Source organism: Nicotiana tabacum, chromosome 7 (assembly GCF_000715075.1).
Source record: "Nicotiana tabacum cultivar K326 chromosome 7, ASM71507v2, whole genome shotgun sequence".
Taxonomy (NCBI): domain Eukaryota; kingdom Viridiplantae; phylum Streptophyta; class Magnoliopsida; order Solanales; family Solanaceae; genus Nicotiana; species Nicotiana tabacum.
In genome coordinates this window covers 87,693,413-87,718,275 of record NC_134086.1, presented here as the reverse complement: position 1 = coordinate 87,718,275, position 24,863 = coordinate 87,693,413, and the positions used below count along the sequence as shown (strand labels likewise).

Here is a 24,863-nt window from a genome sequence, read left to right as displayed (position 1 = left end):
TAATTATTTACTGAACTTTCTATTGTTATTAGTTGTGTGAAAAAAGATATGGGATGGAGGGGTGGGAGTAAAGGACCGAACTGTACCAAATAAAACTTGTGCCAACTGCCAATAATCATAACAAAGAAGAGAAAACTGAAAAGCCTACGAATTAAGAACCGTCCACAGGGCGGCAAAGATTCCATAAGCATTCTAGTTTTCCCACTATTTTAAAATCCAGATCACACCCTATTAATCTACTTTAATAGTCATTATTAGTCAATTTTATACACACACAAAAAAAAAAAATAGTTTATGAATAAGAAAAGTAGTAATTTCAATTCTTTAACAAAATCTTGCACTTTCACCACTAATAAAGAAAGAGAGAAGGAAGAAAGCTTGGCTGGAAAGGCTAAGAAGGGGACCCACCATGCCAACCTTTTATTCCCATGAATTGGACACTTGAGAAAAGTTTCAACTCCAAAAGGGCTCACAAATTTCCATCCCCACCGCCCTAAATGAAAGGAAATAGATTTCTCATTCATATTCTTTAGCCTCCCCCATATGACTAGTCAGTCCAAAAGATTGGTGGGAAGGATTGTGAACAACTTGAACAAGGCAAAATGTAAGGGACCCCTCACCCATTTGAGTTTTCCTTTACGTTCTGGTCGGGTCACGTAAAAGATAACTACGAGTAATTACTCATAAAAAGTGAAATTAGTAGCCTAAAGCAAGACAAGTGTTACAACATGTTAAAAATTTTACAATGTCAAATTATGTAAGTTAAATCCAGTTAGTTTCCAGGTGATCCACTGGCAGCTAGCTATTTTTCTAACTTCTGTACATCTCTTTTCTACAACTACAATCCCCATGGTGGTCCTTTTTGCCTCAGTATGACTCATGACTGGCATTTCAAGAATTCCCCATTTCAACTCCTTTTCCTATTCTTAAAAGCTAAAATCACTGCAAAATTTTTGGATGCCAGTGACGTAAAGCTGAAACTTCAGGAAAATCTTGAAATCAATAGTAGATCAAAATGGGAGAAGAAAATCAGAGTGCGGCCAGTCTTGAGGAAATACAAATACAATGTCATGTAACATTGTCATGAATTTGTGTAACTCTGTGAAAGTCCACAATTTGAGCACAACATAAATTCTTAAAATATTAGTAAGAATTCTGGGAGAATCTTAAAAGTCTTTAACATAGTAATACCTGCCTGCATCCTGGTGTTGAATTTGATAGAAACCCCAGGTGGCGAAAAAGTTAACCTGAAAAAAAAGAAGGGAAGAGAACAGGTGAAAGTAGCTCAGTAAAGATGGGGGTAGCAAAGGCAGTAAGTGGGGCATTTCTGTAGCGAATTTAGATCTAATCATCTTTAACCCCCATTGATTTAAGAGAAAGTAAAGCCAACAATTATGCAAAAAGACACCACCTTCACTCACATATTAACTATACATTAATCAGACCTGGTCCAACCCACAACTCTTTGGTAATGCACAGCATCATGACAAACACCCTGGCTTTTCAGTGCATAGCACAAGTTATAGATAGAGAATAAAATCTTTAAATAAAAACTATGATCTATTTTATTAAGGTATCAATTTGAAAATGATTTTGCCTGTAAATTTAAGCAATGTATTTGTACAAATAGCCAACCCAAAAGTAGCAGAAGTTTCTGTATTTCAAAGCTGTACAGGTGCCAAGTCAGCATCCTATGTGGACTTGGTAGAATAAAAGCTGACATGATGTGGGGAAGGGGTGGTGGTGAGGGGTGACTGCTCTGCCTTTTGCTTTTGAGTTACCACCATCTTCATTACCTCTGCTTTTAGCCTGCCTTTGAAACATTCTTTTTCAACATTCTTTTTTTTTTTTTTTACTTTTCTGTTTCTACATTCATCCATTCATCCATTCATCATTTCCTTAAGAACACCACATTCTCTCTGAAATTCATTTCTCTTCCCTTCGTCCTTTTCCCCTCAATATATCAATTCATCAGTCTCTTATAACAATTCTCTGTTGAGTTCCATGATCAGATAGTCTAAAGTACTTCCATGGTGAGACTTCTCTATGATCAATATCTCATGTTCTTCTGTTTCAATTGATGAAGGAAATATTGAATTTTATCTTTTGTGATTCAGGGAACTCCTGTAAACATCATAGTTGGATCCCAAGTGTGGATTGAGGATCCTGATGATGCTTGGATTGATGGAGAAGTTACAGAAATTAAGGGCTCAAATGCTACAGTAGTCACAACTAATGGGAGGAAGGTAAGCAGTCATACTCTAATCAATAAAGTCAGAACCTCACAGAAATCTGATATTGGTAGCATCTTTCAGAGAATATATTATGATTGCAAAAGATGCTGTCTGAACAATATTACAGTGTCAAATCAAAGTCGTAATGCATATTATATGAAAATTAGGAGCTTATTAGCTTTTATAAGCTTATTGAAACACAGTCTAGGACAGAAGTTCCCAAGCAAATGGGATCGGTCATGGAACAAATAGGACGATAATAGTTAAATATAATCAATCAGATATAAAACATCAATATACCTGTAGGACAGTTTGTGCAGCTTTTCCTTTTGCCTTACATTGAACTATTATTGATTTTCATGATAGGTATCCTCTACCATGAACATTTACGAATGTGCTCTGTTGATATTTTTAGGATGCAATAAACATAATTTCTACAAACTAATGTTCTTAACATGTGAACAGCCAACATTTATTTATATTAAGCCATAACACTACTTTCTGCTCCAGACAGTTGCTCCTATTTCTAGCATATACCCAAAGGACACCGAAGCACCACCAGCAGGGGTTGATGACATGACCAAGTTAGCTTACCTACATGAGCCTGGGGTTCTAAATAACCTTGCTTGTCGGTATGCTCTAAATGAGATATATGTAAGTCATACTTTTTCATTCAATCGTGAACTTCACAGGAGTAGCTGCAGAAAGCAAGTCTTATCGATGTAAAAAACATCCCAAATTTGCAGACTTACACAGGGAATATCCTAATTGCGGTGAATCCATTTCGGAGACTTCCACATCTGTATGATATCCATATGATGCAGCAGTACAAGGGAGCCCCATTTGGAGAGCTAAGTCCGCATCTTTTTGCTGTGGCAGATGCCTGTTATAGGTATATCAGTTCAACTGAAATTATTAGGTTATACCACACATTAAATGAATGACTTGCCAAATTTAACAAGTTTAAACTGCACATATCAGGGCATTGATAAATGAACATGGGAGCCAATCTATCTTGGTCAGTGGAGAGAGTGGAGCTGGCAAAACTGAGACAACGAAAATGTTAATGAGGTATCTCGCATTCATGGGCGGGCGTTCTGGAACTGAAGGAAGAACAGTCGAGCAACAAGTTTTGGAGGTGGGCACTAATTACTATTTGCTGCTTATTATACTTGAATGGTCTACTACTAGAGTTCAATGCAAATTCATAATTCTGCTTTTCCAGTCCAACCCAGTTTTAGAAGCATTTGGAAATGCAAAGACCGTGAAGAACAACAATTCCAGGTAAACCAAAAAATGAAATCAAAGGTTTATCACTATTATTTTTTGGTTTTCTTTTCATATTTTTCCCTTACAAGAAATTGACATGACTGAGTCGTCGTACCAGTCGTTTTGGTAAATTTGTTGAAATTCAATTTGATAAGCATGGGAAGATCTCTGGGGCTGCAGTTAGGACATATCTTCTTGAAAGGTCACGTGTTTGCCAAGTCTCAGACCCAGAGAGAAACTACCATTGTTTTTACATGCTTTGTGCTGCACCACCAGAGGTGAGTTCCATGGGACAGCCCATTTGCAAATTCTTCACAAATGATATTGAGCTGCCACCTAGATGATCTACGGAATCTTTTACAGGATGTGAAAAGATACAAACTTGGAGATCCAAGATCATTTCATTATCTAAACCAAACTAACTGTTACGAAGTTGCAAATGTTGACGATGCAAGAGAGTATCTTGAAACGAGAAATGCTATGGATGTTGTTGGAATAGGTCCGGAGGAACAGGTGTGTGCCCAGAACACAGAAGCAATTGGAAAAATCATATTATGCACCTAGAATATATTTTAAAAGATTACTCATCATTTCTGTAGGAAGCTATATTCCGTGTTGTAGCTGCAATACTCCATCTTGGAAACATCAACTTTGTGAAAGGAAAGGAGTTTGATTCCTCCAAACTGAAAGATGACAAGTCACTTTTTCATCTGAAGACAGCTGCAGAGCTATTCATGTAAGAACTAGGAGGAATATACATAAGATTTACCTCAACTCAGAACTCAAGGCACTTATACTTTCGATTATACACGTGCACAGGTGTGACGAAAAGGCACTAGAAGACTCACTATGTAAACGTGTCATTGTAACTCCTGATGGAAACATCACAAAACTATTGGATCCAGCAGCTGCAACCACAAGCAGGGATGCCCTGGCAAAGACTGTATACTCCAGATTGTTCGACTGGTAAGCAAATATATAGAATGTGGATCCCAGATTAAGCCTCTCCCTGGCTGCAAAACTGTCTCGTGAGAGGGGAATCTTAATACTTACAAAGCAAAAGATTACTTTCTCGACTGAAAATGATTGGAGACTTACAGCATTAACAGCTAGGAAGAGCAAAATTTACAAGTGCATTGCGAAAAGAAAAAAAAAAAAAGAATTACTGGTAATATGATAGTATCATTTGCTGCACTGGACTGTGACTCATATATGTTGCAACTTCTTCTTAATGAAGCTCTAAATGATCATAGGATGCCACAAAAGATACATAATTATACCAAAATACTCAAATTCTAAATTCTTTCAATATAATTCTGATTATAAACTGGAGTAATAAATAACTGGGGTTTCTCATAAAGAACAGAAGAGATTCAAAGAGTAGAAGAGTGATCAAACAGGACTTAAAGATCATGGAGAATTTTCTAGCTGAAATTTTTTATTGAGATTGAAGATGTTATATATATTTCAAGCCTGGTTTCCGATTTTAGTTTCACATTTTGAAACCAGACAAATGTAGTGCTTTGAATCCTGTTGACATGCAGATATTCAATCTCTAGACAAATGATGGCTGCTTGCTACAGAGAGTCAGAATCATATTAGTCTAAAAAGAACATATTCGAGTTGATTAGCATTATCCAGCATAAGACTAGATTCAACTACCAAAAGATAACATTCAAAATAAAATCCTTTTGACAGCTTCTATGTGGCAGGCTTGTGGACAAGATAAACAGTTCAATTGGGCAAGATCCTGATGCAAAAAGCATAATTGGCGTCCTTGATATATATGGCTTTGAGAGCTTCAAAATCAACAGGTTTGGATAATTGTTTTTGCGAATTTTGAGTATATAAAATCATTACCTCAAAATTAACAGCCCGTTACATGCTTTACCTCAGTTTTGAGCAATTCTGCATCAACCTAACAAATGAGAAGTTGCAGCAGCACTTTAACCAGGTAAAGCATGAGAACCTTTATTCACTCTTCAGTGCCTTAATTTTTCAGTCCCACTCAGAAAAGTGGAATATTAAATAGAAACACTGTTTTTACAGCACGTATTCAAGATGGAACAAGATGATTACACGACAGAAGAAATCAACTGGAGTTATGTGGAGTTTGTAGATAACCAAGATGTTTTAGATCTTATTGAGAAGGTACCCTCATTCTGACAACATACATTTTTGTCACTTTATTTTAATTCAACAAGCAAAACTTTCGATGATTTTGCATCATATGTGCAGAAACCTGGAGGCATTATTGCTCTTCTTGATGAAGCTTGGTAAGCAAACTTCCTCTTTTCAACGGCATAACTACCTGTGGAAGTATAATTTGCTAAACACAGTAATTAAATTCTCAAAACACAGTGTATAACGTCTTTTCCTGAATTATGAATAATGACTAAAGGAGAAGATATAACTCAATTTATTTCTTGCACAGTATGTTCCCAAAATCAACTCATGAGACATTTGCCCAAAAGATGTACCAGACATACAAAGCCCATAAACGGTTTAGCAAGCCAAAACTTGCTCGTACTGCATTTACAATCAATCATTACGCTGGTGATGTATGTAAAACTTGATACTTCGTCATTCAATTGTCAGTCAAAGAAATCTTGGTCATCTTAATTCTTGGATCAAACAGGTTACTTACCAAGCAGATCACTTCCTTGACAAAAACAAGGACTATGTGATAGCAGAATTTCAAGCTCTTCTGATGGACTCTAAGTGCTCTTTCGTTGCAAACCTCTTCCCTCCATTGCCTGAAGAATCATCCAAGCAGTCCAAGTTCTCTTCCATTGGCACGCGGTTTAAGGTAAGCCTATCAACAGGACAGAAATAAGTATATTTATTTAAGAAAATCCTATGAACCTGATTTATTTTCAAACCAAACTTCAATGTACAGCAACAATTGCAATCTTTAATGGAGACCTTGAGCACTACAGAGCCACACTACATCAGATGTGTAAAGCCCAATACAGTTCTAAAGCCAGGAATATTTGAGAACATGAATGTATTAAACCAATTAAGATGTGGGGTAAGTTAAACTCTTCCATATCCTTTTTGGTGCTTTCATTTTCTACTCTTAATCAGAAAATATGTGATTCTTCATAGTTCTCTCCCTCCCTCTCTTTCTCACAAACCTTTTGTGAAACTTTTGCAGGGTGTTTTAGAAGCGATCAGGATAAGTTGTGCAGGATATCCAACAAAAAGAACATTCGATGAGTTCCTTGACCGCTTTGGAATGTTAGCTCCAGATGTTCTTGACGGGTATATATCACAATATGTTGCAACATAATCTTAAATCCTTTTCAGGAAGAAAGCAATACTGAAAGTTGAGGCAGGGAGCAGTGATGAGCAAAATGCAAAATGAGCTAACGTTTCATGGGAAATATATTATACACTAGTAGTAGCCAATACCATATCTGCATCAAACATACTTCTTTAGACTCATAAGACTTTATTGTATGGCCATGAATAGCATCAACATACTGATAAATCACAAGCTAATCCCTTTTTGTTGAAGCAGATGTGATGAGAAGTCAGCATGCATTGCAATTTGTGATAGGATGGGCTTAAAGGGTTATCAGGTACTAAATCTAGACTACTGCCATACTTCTTATCCAGAGAGAGAGAGAGAGAGAGAGAGAGAGAGAGAGAGAGAGAGAGAGAGAGAGAGAACTAGACTATTGCTGCGCAACTGGACATAAAATTGCATCTTTCCATGGATTTTGTTCATGACAAAGAGTCTTCTTTGTATTTTATTCAGATTGGGAAAACCAAAGTTTTTCTCAGAGCCGGGCAGATGGCTGAATTAGATGCCAGAAGAACTGAAGTTCTAGCTCATGCTGCAAAGCGCATTCAGAGGCAAATTCGAACACATCTTACGCGGAAGGAGTTCATAGCCCTAAGGAGAGCTACAATTCATTTCCAGAAACTTTGGAGAGGTAACTTGTACCCCATTGATACAACAATGACTGCCGATTTATGGATCAAATTAATTGATTCAGCATAATATGTGAACATCAAGATTGGCAATGTTTAGCTTTTTGCATACATGCTGATTTGACATATTCTAGTTTTTGGCCATTCTGAATTTTTCCTAAAGTAGGTTTCCAACTACTTTTCTTAACATTGATCTTACAAACATGTTAATCTACACAATGCTACATTAGTTTTCCCTTTTTTATATGGTGTTCTGGTTGGGACTTTGAGAAAATTTCTCTGTTCTATCTACTCAGCAAAACTTGCCAGAGTGCTGTATGAACAAATGAAAAGGGAAGCTGCTTCAATCCGCATACAGAAACACGTGCGTTCTCATTCAGCAAGAAAATCTTACACGGAATTACAGGCAGCAGCTTTAGTCATTCAAACAGGGATGAGAGCAATGGCAGCACGAAATGAATATAGGCAGAGGAGGAGAAATAAAGCAGCTAAAATAGTTCAGGTAATTAGATTGCACCACAAAAGTGAATTTGGATCCTAAATTCAGTCAGCTGACAAAACTTTATTTCAAGTTCAAGGTAAACAGAATAATAAAAACCACATTTAAAGAGGGTCTAAGTCTATTTTGTGCTGTCAGTATTTGCTTCCTGAAATTAACCTTCTGCAAAAAAAAAAAAAGTGTGCATAATATGACGAAATCAGAAGTTAAGACCAACCTTATAACCTTGGATTCGACAGTAAGACTGATTATGAACAGATAATATCACCTTATTTTCTTACTTTTGTCTTTTTTGCAGACTCAGTGGAGAGGATTCCATGCCTTTTCAACTTATAAACAGAAGAAGAAAGCAAGTCTTTCACTTCAGTGTCTCTGGAGAGGTAGGTTAGCGAGGAAGGAGCTTCGGAAATTGAGGATGGTGAGTGTTTCTTGTTTAGTGAAAGGATTGACATTACCTTATTCAAATACATTTAAGTGTCAGTAGCTCTGCTATTTGTTAACTGGCATTGAAAACCTTGTCCACGTGCAGGCTGCTAGAGATACAGGAGCACTTAAAGAAGCGAAGGACAAACTGGAAAAGCGTGTTGAGGAGTTAACATGGAGATTAGACTTTGAAAAACACTTGAGGGTATGTACATTCAATTTGCTTTGCTCTAAAAGGAAACAGCATAACAGCCTAAAGTACTCCAAGTGGAGTTCTTTAGAGCAACATAATGAAGGCTCAAGGAAACATCATTATTGTTTCAGTCATCCAGAATATCGTACATGAATCCCTAAAATGAACATTTTGGCTTGCACTAACACTTAGGAATGTGAGAATTTTCACTTGTGAAGAAATGTAAATTTATGGCAATTAGATTTTTCTTATGCTATCGGTAAACAGTGAATTCTTTTACGTCATAATAATGGTAAGAATGAAAACATTGTGTTTCACCAGATTGATCTCGAAGAAGCAAAGGGGCAAGAAATTTCAAAATTGCAAAAAGCCTTACAAGAAATGCAAACACAACTAGACGAAGCCCATGATGCAATCATTCATGAGAAAGAAGCAGCAAAGATAGCCATTGAACAAGCTCCTCCAGTTATCAAGGAAGTACCAGTGATTGACAACACCAAAGTGGAGAAGCTGACAGAGGAAAACAACAAACTCGAGGTAAAATCAGGAAACAAAATTCTGTGCATTTACAGTAATTGATACGGCATTGGGCCTTCAGTGTTTCAAAAATCTTTGGAGTTTGTTTACGAAATAAGAATTCAAGTGTGATAATAAAACATGTAGAAACTTAGTGAATAACCACCTCCCCATAGAAAGGGGGTTTGTTACAAAGAAAAGTTTCATTATGATATTTCAGATAATTGAACATAAAAGGAAAATCCTGAAATCAATGTAGTCAATAAAAAGAGAAGGGATAAATAAATTTGTTTGAGGTATGAAGATTATCTAGACATAAAAAAGTAACACCAAAGTTTCATTATTAAGACAGGAAATATACTCACAGCAATGTCTGCAGCAGAATACATGACACATCATAAATTAGCATGTTCCTAACATCATCACATGTGATGCAATTTACCTGTCATATATTCAGGAAGAAATCAGAGAGCTCAAGAAGAGAGTAGAGGACTTCGAACAGAGCTACAATGAAGTTGAAAAAGAATGTCAGGCCAGACGTAGAGAGGCAGAAGAAACCCAGCTAAGAGTTTCAGAGCTCCAAGAGTCCATTGATAGGTATATCCTCTATTTTCTTTGTGTAGAATATTAAAGTGGCTGAAGCTTGAAATTCAGTACAAGTAGCATCAGTATGAAACTTATTGTCTTACTTTGTCTTCTTAATGTTTATTTTCAGATTACAACTGAACTTATCCAACCTTGAATCTGAGAATCAGGTTCTCCGCCAGCAGGCTTTAGTAGCATCAACAAATGAAGCCCTCTCTGAGGAAATGGACATGTAAGGATGCATATCCAGGAGTAGACTAAGCAAGCTAAAAAGTCGCCAACTGGCATCAAGTAAAGCTAGAGAAGATAGTTTCTGTCCTTATAGTTTAAAGACAGTTTTATAAGCTCACATTTACATTAATAGCTCAATGAAACAGGTACAAATTACATGATCAAAACTTTAACTTAAGCATAAATACATGGACATAAATCCAGAGCCGACCAACTTATGTAGTTTCTGTGAGTTTTAGAAGAAATAATTGCTTCGAGAATACCTATCTGTACTTATTTCCACTAGAATGGAACAATAGCCTATGAAAGCTTTCGGTTTGTGTTAAGCTCGCAGATATAATAACATTTTATTATGTGAAAATCAAATGGAATTGGTTTTTCATCTTAATCAGACTCAAGAACAAGATCAAAAACTTGGAGTCAGAAAATGAGCTTCTCCGCACTCAAAGGGTAGCTGTGGAGCAAATAGTAAGTTCTGATCGGGAACCTAAAGGGCTTGAGGTAAGCTAACACTTCCTTCATCTTTTTCATTGTAAGCATCGTTTTTGTAGAACTAATATGCCACTCAGTTACTCACTCCTGACTGAATTATTGCAGACCGTTGATAACACATATCCAGCTGATAATGGACATCAAACGGTGGAAGTGCATGAAGAAATAAAAATGGAACAACAAATATCCAAGGTATATAAGCTTCTCACTAATAATTGTTATGCACTAAGGACCACAACAATTAGCAAATTGCTAAATGATATCTAAATTCTTTCTGCAGGATTCTTCCCCTCCCATCTCTTTAACTAAGCAAAGATCCTTAACAGATAGGCAGCAGGCAAGTAGTAGAAACTTGAACTTTACAAGTGGATCTGATAGATAATGTTCTGATGGTTTCGTAGTCATTGCTGCTTACTTCTGTTGTCATTCTTCACTAATCAGGAAAACCATGATATACTGATAAAATGCCTCGCGGAAGACAAGCAATTTGACAAGGGAAGACCAGTAGCTGCATGCACCCTATACAAAGCACTTCTGCAGTGGAGATCCTTTGAAGCAGAAAAAACAAATATATTTGATAGGATTATTCATACCATCCGATCATCTATAGAGGTGAAATTGCACTATGATCCATTGTTGACTAGGAATGGTCCTAATGAATGATTGAACCTAAAGCTACTTAGACAACCATTTGACAATAATTTATTGACATTTCATTGTAGGATCAGGATAACACTGGTGATCTAGCCTACTGGCTGTCAACATCTTCAACTCTATTGTTCCTTTTGCAAACCACAATTAAAGCTGGTAATGTGCCTACTAGGTCCCCATATCGTAATCGCAGCTCACCTACCACATTGTTTGGCAGAATGGCACAGGTAAACATTCATAATATAAGCTTTCAATCATGTATGAACATGTTTACATTGACATATCAAGGGCAACAGCAGGGTTTTCGCTCAACTTCATTAAGCATGGCAATTTCCAGTGGATACAGCGGAATTGAGGGAAGCCCAAATGTCCGTACAAGGATTGAAGCTAAATACCCAGCCTTATTGTTTAAGCAACACCTAACTGCATGCGTTGAGAAAATTTATGGAATGATCCGTGACAACTTAAAGAAAGAAATAAGTCCATTCCTTAACCAGTGCATACATGTAAGCACCACTTTTCGTGCTGTAATCCCTTGTCTATACTTTTGCAGCAGCTCAAGCTAACTTATAAAATAAATTGACAGGCACCAAGATCTGCAAGGGTAAGACCTTTAAAAGGGTCATCTAGAAGTATACACTCCAACATCATCGCGAAACAACAGGCATCCATCATACACTGGCAAAACATTGTGAATAGCCTAGACAGTACATTGACAATACTCTCAGAAAATAATGTAAGTGAAGTAACATCTTGTTATCAGCTTTCCTTAATTTTATGTCTGGAGATATCTCCAGTTTTCATAAGTGGGATCTGTGTTTTCAGGTCCCTTCCACAATTACAAGGAAAATATTCAGTCAGGTGTTCTCATACATAAATGTCCAGCTTTTCAACAGGTATTTTAACAACTTTGTTTCACTTCAGAAGTAACCTAAATGTCCTCAGTCCTAATGTCAGAAATATGAAAACTTTTCAGCTTGTTGCTTCGCCGTGAGTGCTGCTCATTTAGCAATGGGGAATATCTGAAGGCAGGTCTGCAAGAACTGGAAAGTTGGTGTTCCAAAGCAACAGAGCAGGTAAAAAAGTTGTTCACAGTGGTAATCTGGTGTTCGAAAACAAGAAATAATGTTTTAATTCGTTCTCATGAAACAGTATGTTGGATCTTCATGGGATGAACTTCAACACATAAGGCAAGCTGTAGGATTTCTGGTATGCTATTGTCCACATCATCATTCTGTAAGCAGATTACCTCATAGCTGAGTACTTATATTATCATGCCCCAACCTCACAGGTGTTGCATCAAAAATCTCAAAAGGCATTGGATGAGATCACGAGTGACCTCTGCCCGGTAATTAAGCTCTGTGCTAAAAACAATCTAATTCCCCCAACGTCCCTCAAAACTATTCTTTTCGTTTGACTTTTCAAAACAGAAAAAGAACTCTCTTTTCATTTCAAACTAAGAGGCCAAATGACAATGATGTTAGCAGTTAGTCACAGAGGATTATAGATATCATTTTTGTAATAAATGAATTCTAGCTATGATTAGAACTCAGAACCGAGAACTGAAATTTATATCCTGTTGCTTTTTTCCCCTCTTTTCTCTAAGATGTTGAGCATTGCACAAATATATCGGATTGGAACTATGTTCTGGGACGACAAATACGGAACTCATGGTTTATCTCCAGAGGTAAGCACTCTTGTTCAGTGTGTTATTAGAGGTACTCTATCCTTCCATTAGAGTTGGTAAATTTATTCAAGGTTCTCCCAGTTTGACGCCGATGGTCCGCAAATAGCTGGTCATGCAACACAAGCATATATTATCATGTAAAAGTAAAAACAAAGAATTATTGCGTGCATTGGGCTTCTTCTCTTATTATATGAAAACAATCTATCAGTAAAGAGCTAAAAGACAAGATGTTCCCAAATAGAAAAAGATAGAAAAAACAAACACCAAATAAAAACAGCCCACCAATCTTCTTAATTTGTGTCTAAGCTCTGGTGGGAAGAAGTCCTACCTGCTTCAACAGAGAAGCCAAGTGTGCTATGCAGTTTCATACATACACCAAAACTTTTTACTAAAGCACTCATGTTATTCTCATGTCAAAGAGTGAAACAGCTTACCCTCCTTTATGTTCCAGAACAACTTTAGTGTAAAAGAAACACCCAAAGGTCGTGGACAGCACAGGATTCTCTCAGTGTTGCAAAAGATTTCCATCATAGCTCCCTTAGCGAGAAAATCATATAGATAGCTTCTTTACGGCTTTACCCTTAAAAACTTGACAATGACAACGAAAGAAACTGATGTCGAAATTAATTTTCTTCTTAACCATTTCTTTTCCTCTTCTAAGTAAATAGTCTTATTGATTCTGTAAACAAAATGATTTTAAAAAGCACACAAAAGCAACTCTGAACCTACACTGAGTAGGCCTTGGATGGATATTTGTGAAAGAACTGTTTCTTTGTTCAGCAGATCTAGTTATGTATAGTTTGAACAATTAGCATAGACACTGCTGACACTTCTGGAATTTCAGGCCATTAGCAGGATGAGAGCACTAACATTGGAAGACTCAACCAGCATTCCAAATAATACATTCTTGCTTGATGTGGATTCAAGGTAATTAACTTTAAACATACAAAATAAATTGACTTTCATTCTTCAACTAACTCATCTTCCAAATTACAGCATACCATTCTCTATAGAAGAAATATCACGATCCTTTCACATTATCAACCTGTCTGATGTCGAACCACCTCCCCTCCTTCGTCAAAGATCAGATTTTCAGTTCCTGCTGCAAGCAACGGAAAAAGAGTTTTGAACAATTTCTTTTTGATTTACACAGAAAGAAGGATAGTTATAGGACTTGATTGATTGAATTCTTTCTTTTGTTTATTGGTTAGATAGAGAGTGATGAGTGTTCAAAATGTAAATCTTTTTGGTTTCATGTTTCATATTCATTTTCCTCATTCAAGCGATGATTCTACAAAATATTGCATTGCAAGAGATTTGTTGTATTATATGTTGAAAGAGTGTAGTAAACAAAAACACATATTAAAGGTTTCAATAGAAAGAAAGAGGTTTTTCTCTCTGATTCCTTATTATGTTCACGATCGTTATACACTGTTTCATTTCCTACTAACAGCATAACAAACGAAAATCTCATCTTATACAGATTGCCCAGAAATGAATAATTTCAGTTGCGGATTTGAACTAATGGCACATAACGAACAAAACTATTCTAATTAATCAAACAAGTTGCTCTGTCATGCATGATTTATTGGAAACATTCATCACAGGTATAAAAGCATTAATTCATAATAAAAAATTTCCTAGATTCATGTCCACCTAACAGAATCTACCAAGGGTTATTGTAGTTTATTTCTATAACTCATGTAACAACCTGCAATAAAAGGGTAAAAACTATAAGTTGCTAAAAATGTTCCAGCATTTTGGCAATACTGCAGGTACATGCACATATAGTAGCGCTTAATGCAGGAGACGAAGAATTAGATTCCTGCTAGCTGCAACTTGTTGGAGCCATTCCACGGTGTAAGCCGGGCTAAAATTGAGTAACCAATAGATATGCCTGTTAGGTTCGGTTCTTCTTAGTTGGGTACTTGGGTTGGGCGGGCTACGCTAAGCTTACTAGCCCTACAGTGAAAGGGTTATGGATTACCAACAGTACACGCACAGACACACATAAAAAGCAATGGAAATGAAGTAAATTTAGGCGTTTGAAACATTTAAATCAGCTTTCGACAAGCTATGCAGAATGCGTTTTATGTATCAGAAGAAAGTTACCATTAAAACTTGTTGCTGCCAGTAATGGATTCCAGAGGAAATTGTTGAAGCCACTGGATCATCCGAACTAATGAATAGACCTAAAGTTTTAAGCTTACATCCCGTTCAATTTTGCTGTGGACTATGGTTAAAGGCAAAAGTTGGGTTCATAGATGTGCAAATTCCTAATTTCTCCTTTTGGGTACGAATGAAATGAAGCTCCATTGTCTTTCTCACTGGATCAAGACCAATCACATACTGTGCCATGATCTTTACGCTTTGATAAGCTAAGTTGCAGCTCGCCATGGGTTTGCGGATTTTAAATTAATTTTTACATTATGTATCCAGTAGTAAATCCCCAACTCTTGAACTTTTGTAATGTATTTTACATGCTAAATCAGATTACTTTTATAGTTCTTTAATAATTTATTCTTTAGTTTTATGTCTTTTAATCTGAAAATTACACACATGATATCTAAAAAAAGTCATTTTTTCCGTTTAAATTGTAATTGGCTATAGAAGATCATTTCACTAAAAGTTTACTAAAAAAACTCTAATTAATTCTTGTTGAAACATATAATCAGGGTAAGTGAAGGTTAATGATTTTAAAAGCAAACTCTTCATTCATTAAAAATAGAAGATTATCAAGTTTTTTTACGATTTGCTATCAAATTTATTCCAACTCCAAAGAGGTAGGATCGAATTCCGTATTGATATATAAATTCAATCCGAGTTCTTATCTGCAAGTTAACGTAGATAAATATTATTCAAATTTTCAAGTTTATACAGATCTATATGTTTGTGTAGGGGTGTAAAAATCGAACCGAAAAACCGCATCAAATCAAAAAGTCAAACCAAATCGATTAAAAACCCGACTAGGTTTGGTTTGATCTGGTTTAGTATTAAGTAAAAAACCTGAACCAAACCGACATATAAATATATAATTTTAATATATTCTTTAAAGATTTTATATATAATTTTCTTTAAAAAATATCTAAAACATTTGGGATTCTCTTGCGGGGTATAATATTTAATAGTACATGAAGTGCTTCATATTTATTAACCTTAAATAATGGGTTGTATGATCACTTTCTCATCAAGTATTACTCAAATGCATCAATCTCTTTGTTCTTCCATATTCATATCATATGTTAAGATCTATTAAATTGTTATATCTTTTTCGAATGTGAAGGATTATTATTATTTAGGTATCATATTGATTTTTATGTTTAATTACTAAATTCGGCTAAGCTTAAAAGTGCAAATTAACGAAACATTATTGTCATACGACTAAAAAAATAACTATTATGTATTACTAAGAAAATTTTCTCGTAAGAATATTTTAATAGATAATATGTTTGTCAATTTTTTTTTTATTTTTACTAAACATATATTTACTTATCAAAAATTTAACAAAGTTATATTAAAATAATATTTAAGTAATAAAAAAACCCGAATAACCCGAAAAATCCAACAAAATCGAACCAATCCAAACCGATATAGTTGGTTTGGTTCGGTTTTGATATAAATCGAACCAACTCGGTCTATGTATACCCTATGTTTGTGTATATTTAAACTTATTTATATTTGTTGGTGCATGCAAGGCAACACATGTATGACTATGACCCTATGAGGTTAGACCCAAAGCACTAACTTCTATTGAATGCAACCCTTATACATGAATGGGGCCAAAGTTTATAAAAAAAAAATCCACTGTACTCCTAGTGTTAGGGAATTTAACACTCTCAAAAATCACAGATTTGCAAGGATTCTAGCAGCTTATTTAATATTGAAATGCTTCATAAAAAAAACACATAAGTCTTAGAAACCAGGAAAGAACATAAAAGTAGACAGCCATGAGATCAAATATAAAAAGACAAAACATTCATCATCAGCAGCATGCATGCATGAGAAATTAAAATTCTTCAGCTAAAGTACTTATAGCTGAAATTAGGCTGATTTAGCTACTAATGCAAGCAAGAACTCCTTGTAGCTTCCATTTGCAATTTCTTCAATCTTGTTAGTCAGAGTAGTTCCATTTCTCTTATGAAACTCTTGTGCAATTTGCTTAATATCTTCATCAACTCTAGTAGCAATGACTCTTGTCACTGAGTCTCTGGCTGGCTCATCCACATCTAGTCTCAGTGATGCATCCAAAATCTATAAATAAAATCACCCCGAATCAGAAAATCTAATGTGAAAAAAGAGAGAAAGAAAAAAAAATGTGTAGAAAAAGATTATAAGTGCCTAATTAATTTGGAGAATAATCATACTTTGCTGAAGTAAGTTTGAGGTGTACAAAGGCATTCTACTGTCTGTTTTAAGATTAAGCTACCACCAAGTTCCTGAAAGGAGACAAAAAAAGAGAAATTTAAACAAAAAGTAAGAAAATTTATGGTGAAACAAATTAAATAGACCTTCCTTTCTAAAAGCTCAAGTGGTCTCCGATAGGTCATTGGTTCGAGCCGTGGAATCAGCCATTGATGCTTGCGTCAGGGCAAGGCTGACTATATCACGACCTTTCTCTAGACCTTGCATGAATAAGGGATATTTTGTGCACCAAGCTGTCTTTTTTCTTTTTCAAAATTTAATTTCAAGCAAACGCCATAAATATTTATTTACCTCATCGAAATAGTTGCCACTGATTTGCTTGTAATAGGAATAAAGTGCCTTGAGATGGAGCTTGCTTCTTGTTGATAATATCCTCACAATTTCCTCATCTTCAATAAGCTCCTTTTTCCCACTATCTTTAATGGCCTTCAAAAACTCCTTAGCCTCAGATTTTGCAAGTTCTTCGTCAACTCTTGGTCCTTCATAACGGTATGAACTCACAAGGCCAACTAAAAGCTATTTCCAACAAAGAAAAGCTTAATCAGTACTCAAATTCCAATTTATAATCCAACCAAAGCCCAAGTTTGATGACCCCCCAAAAAAGATATATTTAACTTATATTCACTGATAACCTATTGAATATTTCTACATTATCGGTCGGTGCAAATTAAGCTGATATAGAAGGTTATTTTGCCTTAATTTTCAGTCCACTTACTATGGAATTCACAAATAATCTAGCTTATCTACGCGATAGTATAAAGAATTTTTATACTGTCAGGTCACCTAAAAATATATGTATATAACACATCATCAAAAGTGAGATTCATAATCTTAAAGATGAAGCGGCTTACCACGCAACAACAATTAAGATGGCCCTAATTAATAATGTAAAAACTAATTACAACTGTCGGTGCATGCAGGTTACGTTAAACTCATAATTACAGTTTAAATGACATATAATAGAGTTTAAAAAAACTTAGTGACATTTCTTTCAGGAGTGTGGATATGGGAGGCAATGTCTTCCTCAATGGAGTGTTCAAAAAGGGAATGGTAAGCTCTTCTTGCTCCCAAAAGTTGTTCAGAAGATCTTGTGGCAGCTGTCTCTATAATAATATGATGTTGAGGTTGAGCTTCCTTCACTAATGCCTCCTTAATTAGTCTAGCATCTCTCTCCCATGGATGCATTGTGTACACCACCACTGCATCCTACATATATTATAAATTAAAATTCAACTAATTAATATTACTATGGAAGGTTAGCAACAATTGAAAAGGATAACTCGTTGCATAAGGCATCCCGCGTTCATCAGTGACGCACCCAGGACTCTGCGCAAGCGAGTTTAGTCAAAGACGAACATGTCTAGTAGTATAAGTGGTGTTGGGTATGACAAGTAGGGTTTGATTAATTTATTATCTTTTTTGTTCTTAATACAATCTCAAAATGAAGTCATTTTAAAGTTGACACTATAATTTTAACAAACCTAAAAAGTATTTTATGAAGGTTAAAAAGGATTATCTATCTCTATTTTAAGAAATATGTCTATTTAGTTTAACAAATTTTACATCAAAAATTTGAAGGGCAAGATGATGTTTAATTTGAGACAAAGATTGTCTTAGCCTTACGTTGCAACACACCGGTCCAAGTACGGATTAACAAAATTAATTGGAAAATGCCCCACCAAATGGGGATCGATCTCAGCATCCTTCGCAAATGTTGAACCCGCTCAACCACCTCCACAGTGAGCTGTTTGTGTTAAAGCAGGTTCAAACTATATTTAATTTTATACTGTAATTTTCCTCCTTTAAATATAATTTATCAATATACACGGTATAATTTTTTGATGAAGCGAGTTCAGTTAACCCCTTGACACCAGGTGGGTCCGCCCCTGGCGTTCACGTAGGATCCGGGGAAAGACCGCACCCCTTAGGTGTGATGTAGATCGCGTATCCTAATGCAAGTATTAGTGGTTGCTTGCACGACTCAAACACAAAGACAACTTTAATGTCACTCCACGGCTCCGTTTAGCAAAAATTAATAAATTAAAAGTAAAAAGATGTAGTACCTTGAGACGTAAAAATTCTTGGCGAACTTGGAGAACATGTGCTTCATCCCATCTCTCAAATTGGCGTTCATCTTCTTTGAAGAATTCTTGAGTGTTTTTCCTATAGAATTGCCTTTGCTTTGTGTCCCATTTTCCCAGTATTGTTATGAATGACTTCTCATCAACTCCAAGCCCTAAATATGAGAAATACAAAATACAAAAATTCTCACTTTCAAGAAAATTAGAGGGTGATACAAATGATAAGAATTAGGCTAAGGATAATAAAATGAAGAAAGAAAAACATATGTGGAAGTGGAGAAGGGAAAAAATGTGAGATTTCAACCGATGTTGTTCACATAAATAAAATACAAATGTTAAAAAAAAAAAGATAGGAAATTATTCTTTTTTCAAAACCAACAAATTTACTTTATTTATAGTATTCGAACAAGGTATAGTGCAAGCAAACAAGTATTCATCAAAAGAGTTAAAAAGCACTCTACATATATAAATTGCAATACAAGACATTAAATAATAAACATATTCCTGAAATAAAATGAAAGAATAATTTGATAATTTATAATGGAAAGTTAAGTATTTGTGGAAAACCAAGAACCTGAGAAAGCCTTGGTGAGAGCGTGAAACTCATTAGAGGTCGCTTTTTGTTGACCGTTTATGTTGTGTCCTGATATTATGAGTTAAAGTTATAACATAAATTCACTTTTTTTATGAATTAAAAAGTGAAAGAGTAATTTGAAAATCTATAATGGGAAGTTATTTATTTAGAAAAAGAACCTGAGAAAGCCTTGGAAAGAGCTTTAAACTCATTAGAGGTTGCCATGTCTTGAAAGTTTGTGTTGTGTGTGTGTGTGTGTTTCTGTGTTCGGCTGTGAGGATCTCTCTTTCAATTCAGGCTATATTTATAGTAGGCTTTTTGGGTATTTTGGTAAATTAACATGGAGTCACCGGCTGGACAGTTTGGTTTAAATTATGTGAAGACAGAAAAGGACCCCTCAAAAGTTGAAATGACATTTATGTCCCAATAAGATATTTCAGTGACATTAAGAGGGTCAACATGCTTTTGTAAAATATACTTCCATTGTATATGACACTGGACATGTTTTCTTCTTTACTACATATATTATTTGTATATATTTTTGGAGTATGATTCAGTATTATTTAGAAAATTCTTTTCCTTATTTGATTATAATCTTTATACTAGTTTTTTTGTGTAGTTTTAAAATATGTAAATTTTACTTTAGTAAAAAATTAATAGATGATTATTGTTTGATTTTAAACAAATATTGGCTGTTTTGACTCTCCAATCAAATTTCAGAAAATTATACACATCTTAGAACATTAGTGGGAGGGACAAAAAAAGTCCCAAAACACCGATAATTAATTTAGGTCAAGGAAAGTATCTTAAAATGAATAGGTAACGGTTTTTGTACTGCCATAACATAAAGGAAAAAGGTTAGACATATTAATAATTTCAGTTAGTTAATTTATGAGAGTTTCTTTTATTGTTTATAGCCTAATAAAGGCGTTCGTAACGTGCTTTTCTTGCCTCGTTTAAGTGAATGTTGCTGTGTTTATGTAATGCCCTATATTTAATAAGGGTATATTTAATAAGGGTGTATTGGTCATTAGCAAAATAATAATAATAATAATAATAATAATAATAATAATAATAATAATAATAATAAAATAATAATAAAAAAAAGAGGAAGCAAATTACTAAAACAAAATAACTCAAAAAAAAAAATAAGTAAAGCAAAAAGGGCCCATTTTGCCAAAACAAAATAAAGGTTTGCTGTTATGTTGAAGCAGACGCTTCAGATCGCCGGGTGGAACCAAAACTTGAGAAATTTTAAATACGCATTATTTTTTACGGGTAATACTTGAATTTCTCATCTGGGTTCTTTTTTTCTGGTAATTTTTTTTATCTCAATTCATATATTTGATGGGTTTCACAAGGTATAAGAAATTTAATACCAATAAGAGTTATTCTGGGCAAATTATGCAAGTGAAAGTTGGTCAATGTTATTGTAGGATAAATTAACTTGGAAAAAGAAGGGTATTGATGTATTTGTACTTAAACTAGTCTCATTTTATATGATCTTTGTTAGGTGTAAATTAAGTTAGGGTGCAAGGATTGAGTTTTGGTGTTAACTGTATTGCAATGACAATAATAAATTTGGGTTTGAATGTTATGAGTCTAGTATTGAGTACAAAAGATAGGTACCAATTAAGAAGGAATATGAAGGACAATAAAGTTATTTTAGTTTCAATTTATGCACACGATTAAGGAAATTGAATAGTAAAGGGAATAAACTATATAAATACCTTTTTATTTAAAATATTTTAGACTAATTTAAATTACTCGTACCATGGGTAAATATAATTCGACGAATTGACGATAAAATATAAAACTCGAAGGATTGGGTATTCTAATTAGTGATGAATTTAGCCTAAATGAGGCAATTAACACGAGATCGATGTTGATGTGGTTATAGATTGATTGAAGAAAGTTGTACGGATCGCTCGAGGTGACGAGTTTGGTATTTCACACGAGTACTGCGAGTAGTAACCTTACCTCAATTTATATTTCTACAACTAGTATGATTTACATATGATTTTAATATGAGCATGTTACCGACTTATTTGAATCTGCATGTGGGACAAGTCCTTTACTCGATATGATACTACTATATTTATTTTAGACGATTACAGTTATTCTGAATATTCTCATTGTTACTGAATACGTTTTAATGTTACTTGAGATAAGATTTACCGTTATTGAAACGAAATTACATGATTTGATAAAAACCGAAATGCCATATATTGTTTTAAAATATTTTCTACAAGTATATACGGATTATAGAGACAAGTATAAAGGGAGTAGACATTGAAGGATCTCGTAGCTAATGGTGGGTTCGTTAGACCTGATGCACCTTGTAATTACAGATTACCGTTATAGCCCTCGCTAGTGGGAAGGTAGAACTAGCATACCGTTACCGACTTCCCTCGAGTAGGGACTACTGTTATATTTGACTTCTTGCGAAGAAGCCCACAGTTATACCAATTACATGATCCGTTCATTGAAACCTCCCAAGTGTGAATATTGATATTATATAGTGGTTACCGAGCTTATTACTAAACTGTTAATTGTATTATACTACAAGAAAAGCATGATGAGACTGAAAATTATTTATTGTTTCTGAAAGGGCATTTTGATGTTATTTGTTTGAGATACTAGCATGTTTTCTGACTTGTCCCCAATAAAACGGTTGTTGTTAAGTGTTATTACTCACTGAGCTAGCGACTCATTCCCCGCTAATTTTTTTTTACAGAGGCAGCAGTTGACGTAGGCGAGGATGTCGTTAATTAGAGCGCACATGTTGATAGTTCTTGGTGAGCCTCGCACTTGTTCACGTGGGCGGAGATTTTATTTATTGTTATGGTCTATTCTTTGAGTTCTTAGAGTCGCTCCATAGTCATTCTTTTAGTGTCATGGGTATTATTTATTTATTATAGTCTTATGCTAAGTATCGTTCTTTATTATCAAAGTTGGAGATAAATTAGCATTTCTGGTTGTTAGTGGGTTGATTAGTAATGGTGGAGACTCGTTTTGGTTGATTGATAAGTTGCCGATTACTTGGTATGATATTAGGATGTTTGGTTGTTGATTTGAGACAGGAAATTTTTTGGAATAGTCCATAAATAGGGAAAACTCTGTCCGATTTTTTGTAAAATACCGATAAGGCTTACTTGGGAGCACTTGCTCCTAAGCGCTGGTCACGATCCTAAATTGGGTCGTGACAGTTTACTTAAATCATGTTTAATGTTAGAGTTAATTGGATTGCACCAAACGATACTTTAAATTTAATTTACTGTTATATTGTACGAATAAGTATGTTTAAGTAGTAAGTATATTGCAAAGAAAAAAGAACATGTGTTATGATAAATATCACATTATGGTGGATGTCTGCTCTTCTTCCATGATTTTCATCTCAAATGCTTAATGACATATTCAATGACATATTTTGTATGTTCAATGACATATTCCATGACATATTTTCTTCACTTTTATGCTTATATAAAGGCCTTGTAATAGATAGGAAAATACACACAATTGAAGAAGAAAATCCCTTCCTTCTCTCTATCTCCATTTCTTGTTCATGTTTTACTAAATTGCTTTTATTTTCTTGTTCCATATTGTTACTTTGAGTTATATTTCATAATATGTTATCAGCACGAAGTCTTTAACCTCAAGGTTGAACTCCACTTCTTACGAGTCTTCACTATGTCGAACTTGTCAAAGCTTGAGTTTGTGGCGCTTGATATTTCTGGAAAGAACTATCTATCATGGGTTCTCGATGCTGAGATTCACTTAGCTGCTAAAGGCCTTGGTAACACCATTACTCATGGTAATAAGGCATCAAGCCAGGATAAAGCGAAGGCCATGATTTTCCTTCGTCATCATTTGGATAAAGGTTTGAAAGTTGAATATTTAACAGTGAAAGATCCACTTGAATTGTGGACTGACCTGAAGGAAAGGTATGATCACCTTAAGGCTACGGCATTGCCAAGGGCTCGATATGAGTGGATGCACTTACGGTTGCAAGATTTTAAGACCGTAAGTGAGTATAACTCTGTTGTATTTCGAATAACTTCCCAATTGAAATTATGTGGGGAAGTTATGAATGATGAGGATTTATTGGAAAAGATTCTTACGACTTTTTATGCCTCAAATATGATATTACAGCAGCAATACCGTGAACGGGGTTTTAAAAGGTATTCTGAATTGATCTCATGCCTTCTGGTGGCTAAGCAACATAATACCCTTTTGCTGAAAAATCATGAAGCCCGTCCAACAGGGTCAGCTCCGCTTCCTGAAGCGAATATTACAACTAGACATGATAAGTCTGGAAAAAGACAGAATAATAATCATGGTCATATGAATGTACGTGGGCATGACAATGGTAAGAGACGATATAATAGTCGTCATTGTGGTGGTCATGGCAAACGAGAAAATAATATGAGTTCTCAAAACAATCCTTCACGAGGAAAAAGCGGTAACTGCCACCGCTGTGGCATGAAAGGTCATTGAAAAATTGAATGTCGTGCATCTGAGCATTTTGTCAGGCTTTATCAAAACTCCTTTAAAAGAAAGGCAAATAATGTTGGAGTATCTTCTGTTAATGCTCCAGTGGAGTCACATTTGACCTTTAAAAATGATTTTGAGGCAGGGCCTTCAAACAAAAATGATGACAATGCCGAGGCAAATCTTGCTTTGAATGATGATGATTTTCAAGGCCTCGATGATATTACTCATTTGAAAGTTGAAGACTTCTTTGGAGATCAAAACTAATGTTTGATCATTTTATTGGGGAATGCAATTATGTTGTTATTTTTATTTTCGGTGTTTTTGTCTCGTCTGGAGTTGTTTTTATTTTCAAGTAGTACTTAAGTTGTCTTATGTTGTCGTTGGTGATGTTAGTTGTTTCCGTATTTCTCATGATGTATTTTTTTTATGAAGAAATTAAAATTCTCTAGTCTTCAATTGGATCCAATATGAGTAATAAAGATTTATGTCTTTTGGATAGTGCTACAACTCACACAATATTAAGAGAAAAGAAATTTTTTTCTTATTTGATTATGAAAAAGGCCTATGTTAATA

The 24,863-nt window shown here is 34.9% G+C and overlaps 2 protein-coding genes and 2 long non-coding RNA genes across 7 annotated transcripts; 1 reads left to right on the top strand and 3 right to left on the bottom strand.

The window, feature by feature from the left end:
* Positions 1–677: 677 nt before the first annotated feature.
* LOC107761074 (uncharacterized) lies at positions 678–3,118 on the bottom strand. Its single transcript, XR_001642520.2, has 3 exons — positions 2,987–3,118; positions 1,192–1,247; positions 678–1,099 (listed from the first exon to the last, which is right to left on the bottom strand). It is a non-coding gene; the product is annotated as an uncharacterized LOC107761074 (long non-coding RNA).
* On the top strand, positions 1,099–14,121 carry LOC107761072 (myosin-12). Of its 4 annotated transcripts, none has more exons than XM_075257353.1 (40): positions 1,099–2,033; positions 2,118–2,246; positions 2,745–2,888; positions 2,981–3,126; positions 3,216–3,372; positions 3,460–3,518; positions 3,622–3,781; positions 3,867–4,016; positions 4,103–4,239; positions 4,323–4,469; positions 5,216–5,317; positions 5,400–5,457; positions 5,553–5,654; positions 5,742–5,779; positions 5,938–6,064; positions 6,142–6,312; positions 6,403–6,534; positions 6,661–6,767; positions 7,027–7,087; positions 7,267–7,444; positions 7,739–7,944; positions 8,240–8,359; positions 8,471–8,569; positions 8,879–9,094; positions 9,531–9,670; positions 9,789–9,890; positions 10,282–10,390; positions 10,487–10,573; positions 10,662–10,718; positions 10,823–10,993; positions 11,104–11,259; positions 11,332–11,538; positions 11,619–11,768; positions 11,858–11,928; positions 12,009–12,108; positions 12,185–12,241; positions 12,324–12,380; positions 12,639–12,719; positions 13,564–13,646; positions 13,716–14,121. In XM_075257353.1, exons 1-40 carry the CDS (start codon positions 2,031–2,033, stop codon positions 13,846–13,848), a joined length of 4,710 nt encoding a protein of 1,569 aa, XP_075113454.1. In that variant the 5' UTR covers positions 1,099–2,030; the 3' UTR covers positions 13,849–14,121. The 4 variants fall into 4 exon arrangements, with proteins under 4 accessions (XP_075113454.1, XP_075113453.1, XP_075113452.1 ...); XM_075257352.1 differs by having other exon boundaries at positions 11,329–11,538; XM_075257351.1 differs by having other exon boundaries at positions 1,801–2,033; positions 3,216–3,518.
* On the bottom strand, positions 6,180–15,156 carry LOC107761073 (uncharacterized). The gene is made up of 5 exons (XR_012711718.1): positions 14,832–15,156; positions 13,721–13,818; positions 9,439–9,515; positions 8,934–9,067; positions 6,180–6,318 (listed from the first exon to the last, which is right to left on the bottom strand). It is a non-coding gene; the product is annotated as an uncharacterized LOC107761073 (long non-coding RNA).
* A 1,427-nt stretch (positions 15,157–16,583) lies between these two features.
* LOC107761076 (annexin D4-like) lies at positions 16,584–20,058 on the bottom strand. Its single transcript, XM_016579242.2, has 7 exons — positions 19,976–20,058; positions 19,797–19,865; positions 19,205–19,377; positions 18,126–18,347; positions 17,433–17,657; positions 17,084–17,155; positions 16,584–16,970 (listed from the first exon to the last, which is right to left on the bottom strand). The coding sequence occupies exons 1-7, from the start codon at positions 20,019–20,021 to the stop codon at positions 16,761–16,763; spliced, it is 1,017 nt and encodes a 338-aa protein (XP_016434728.1). The 5' UTR covers positions 20,022–20,058; the 3' UTR covers positions 16,584–16,760.
* Positions 20,059–24,863: the final 4,805 nt, after the last annotated feature.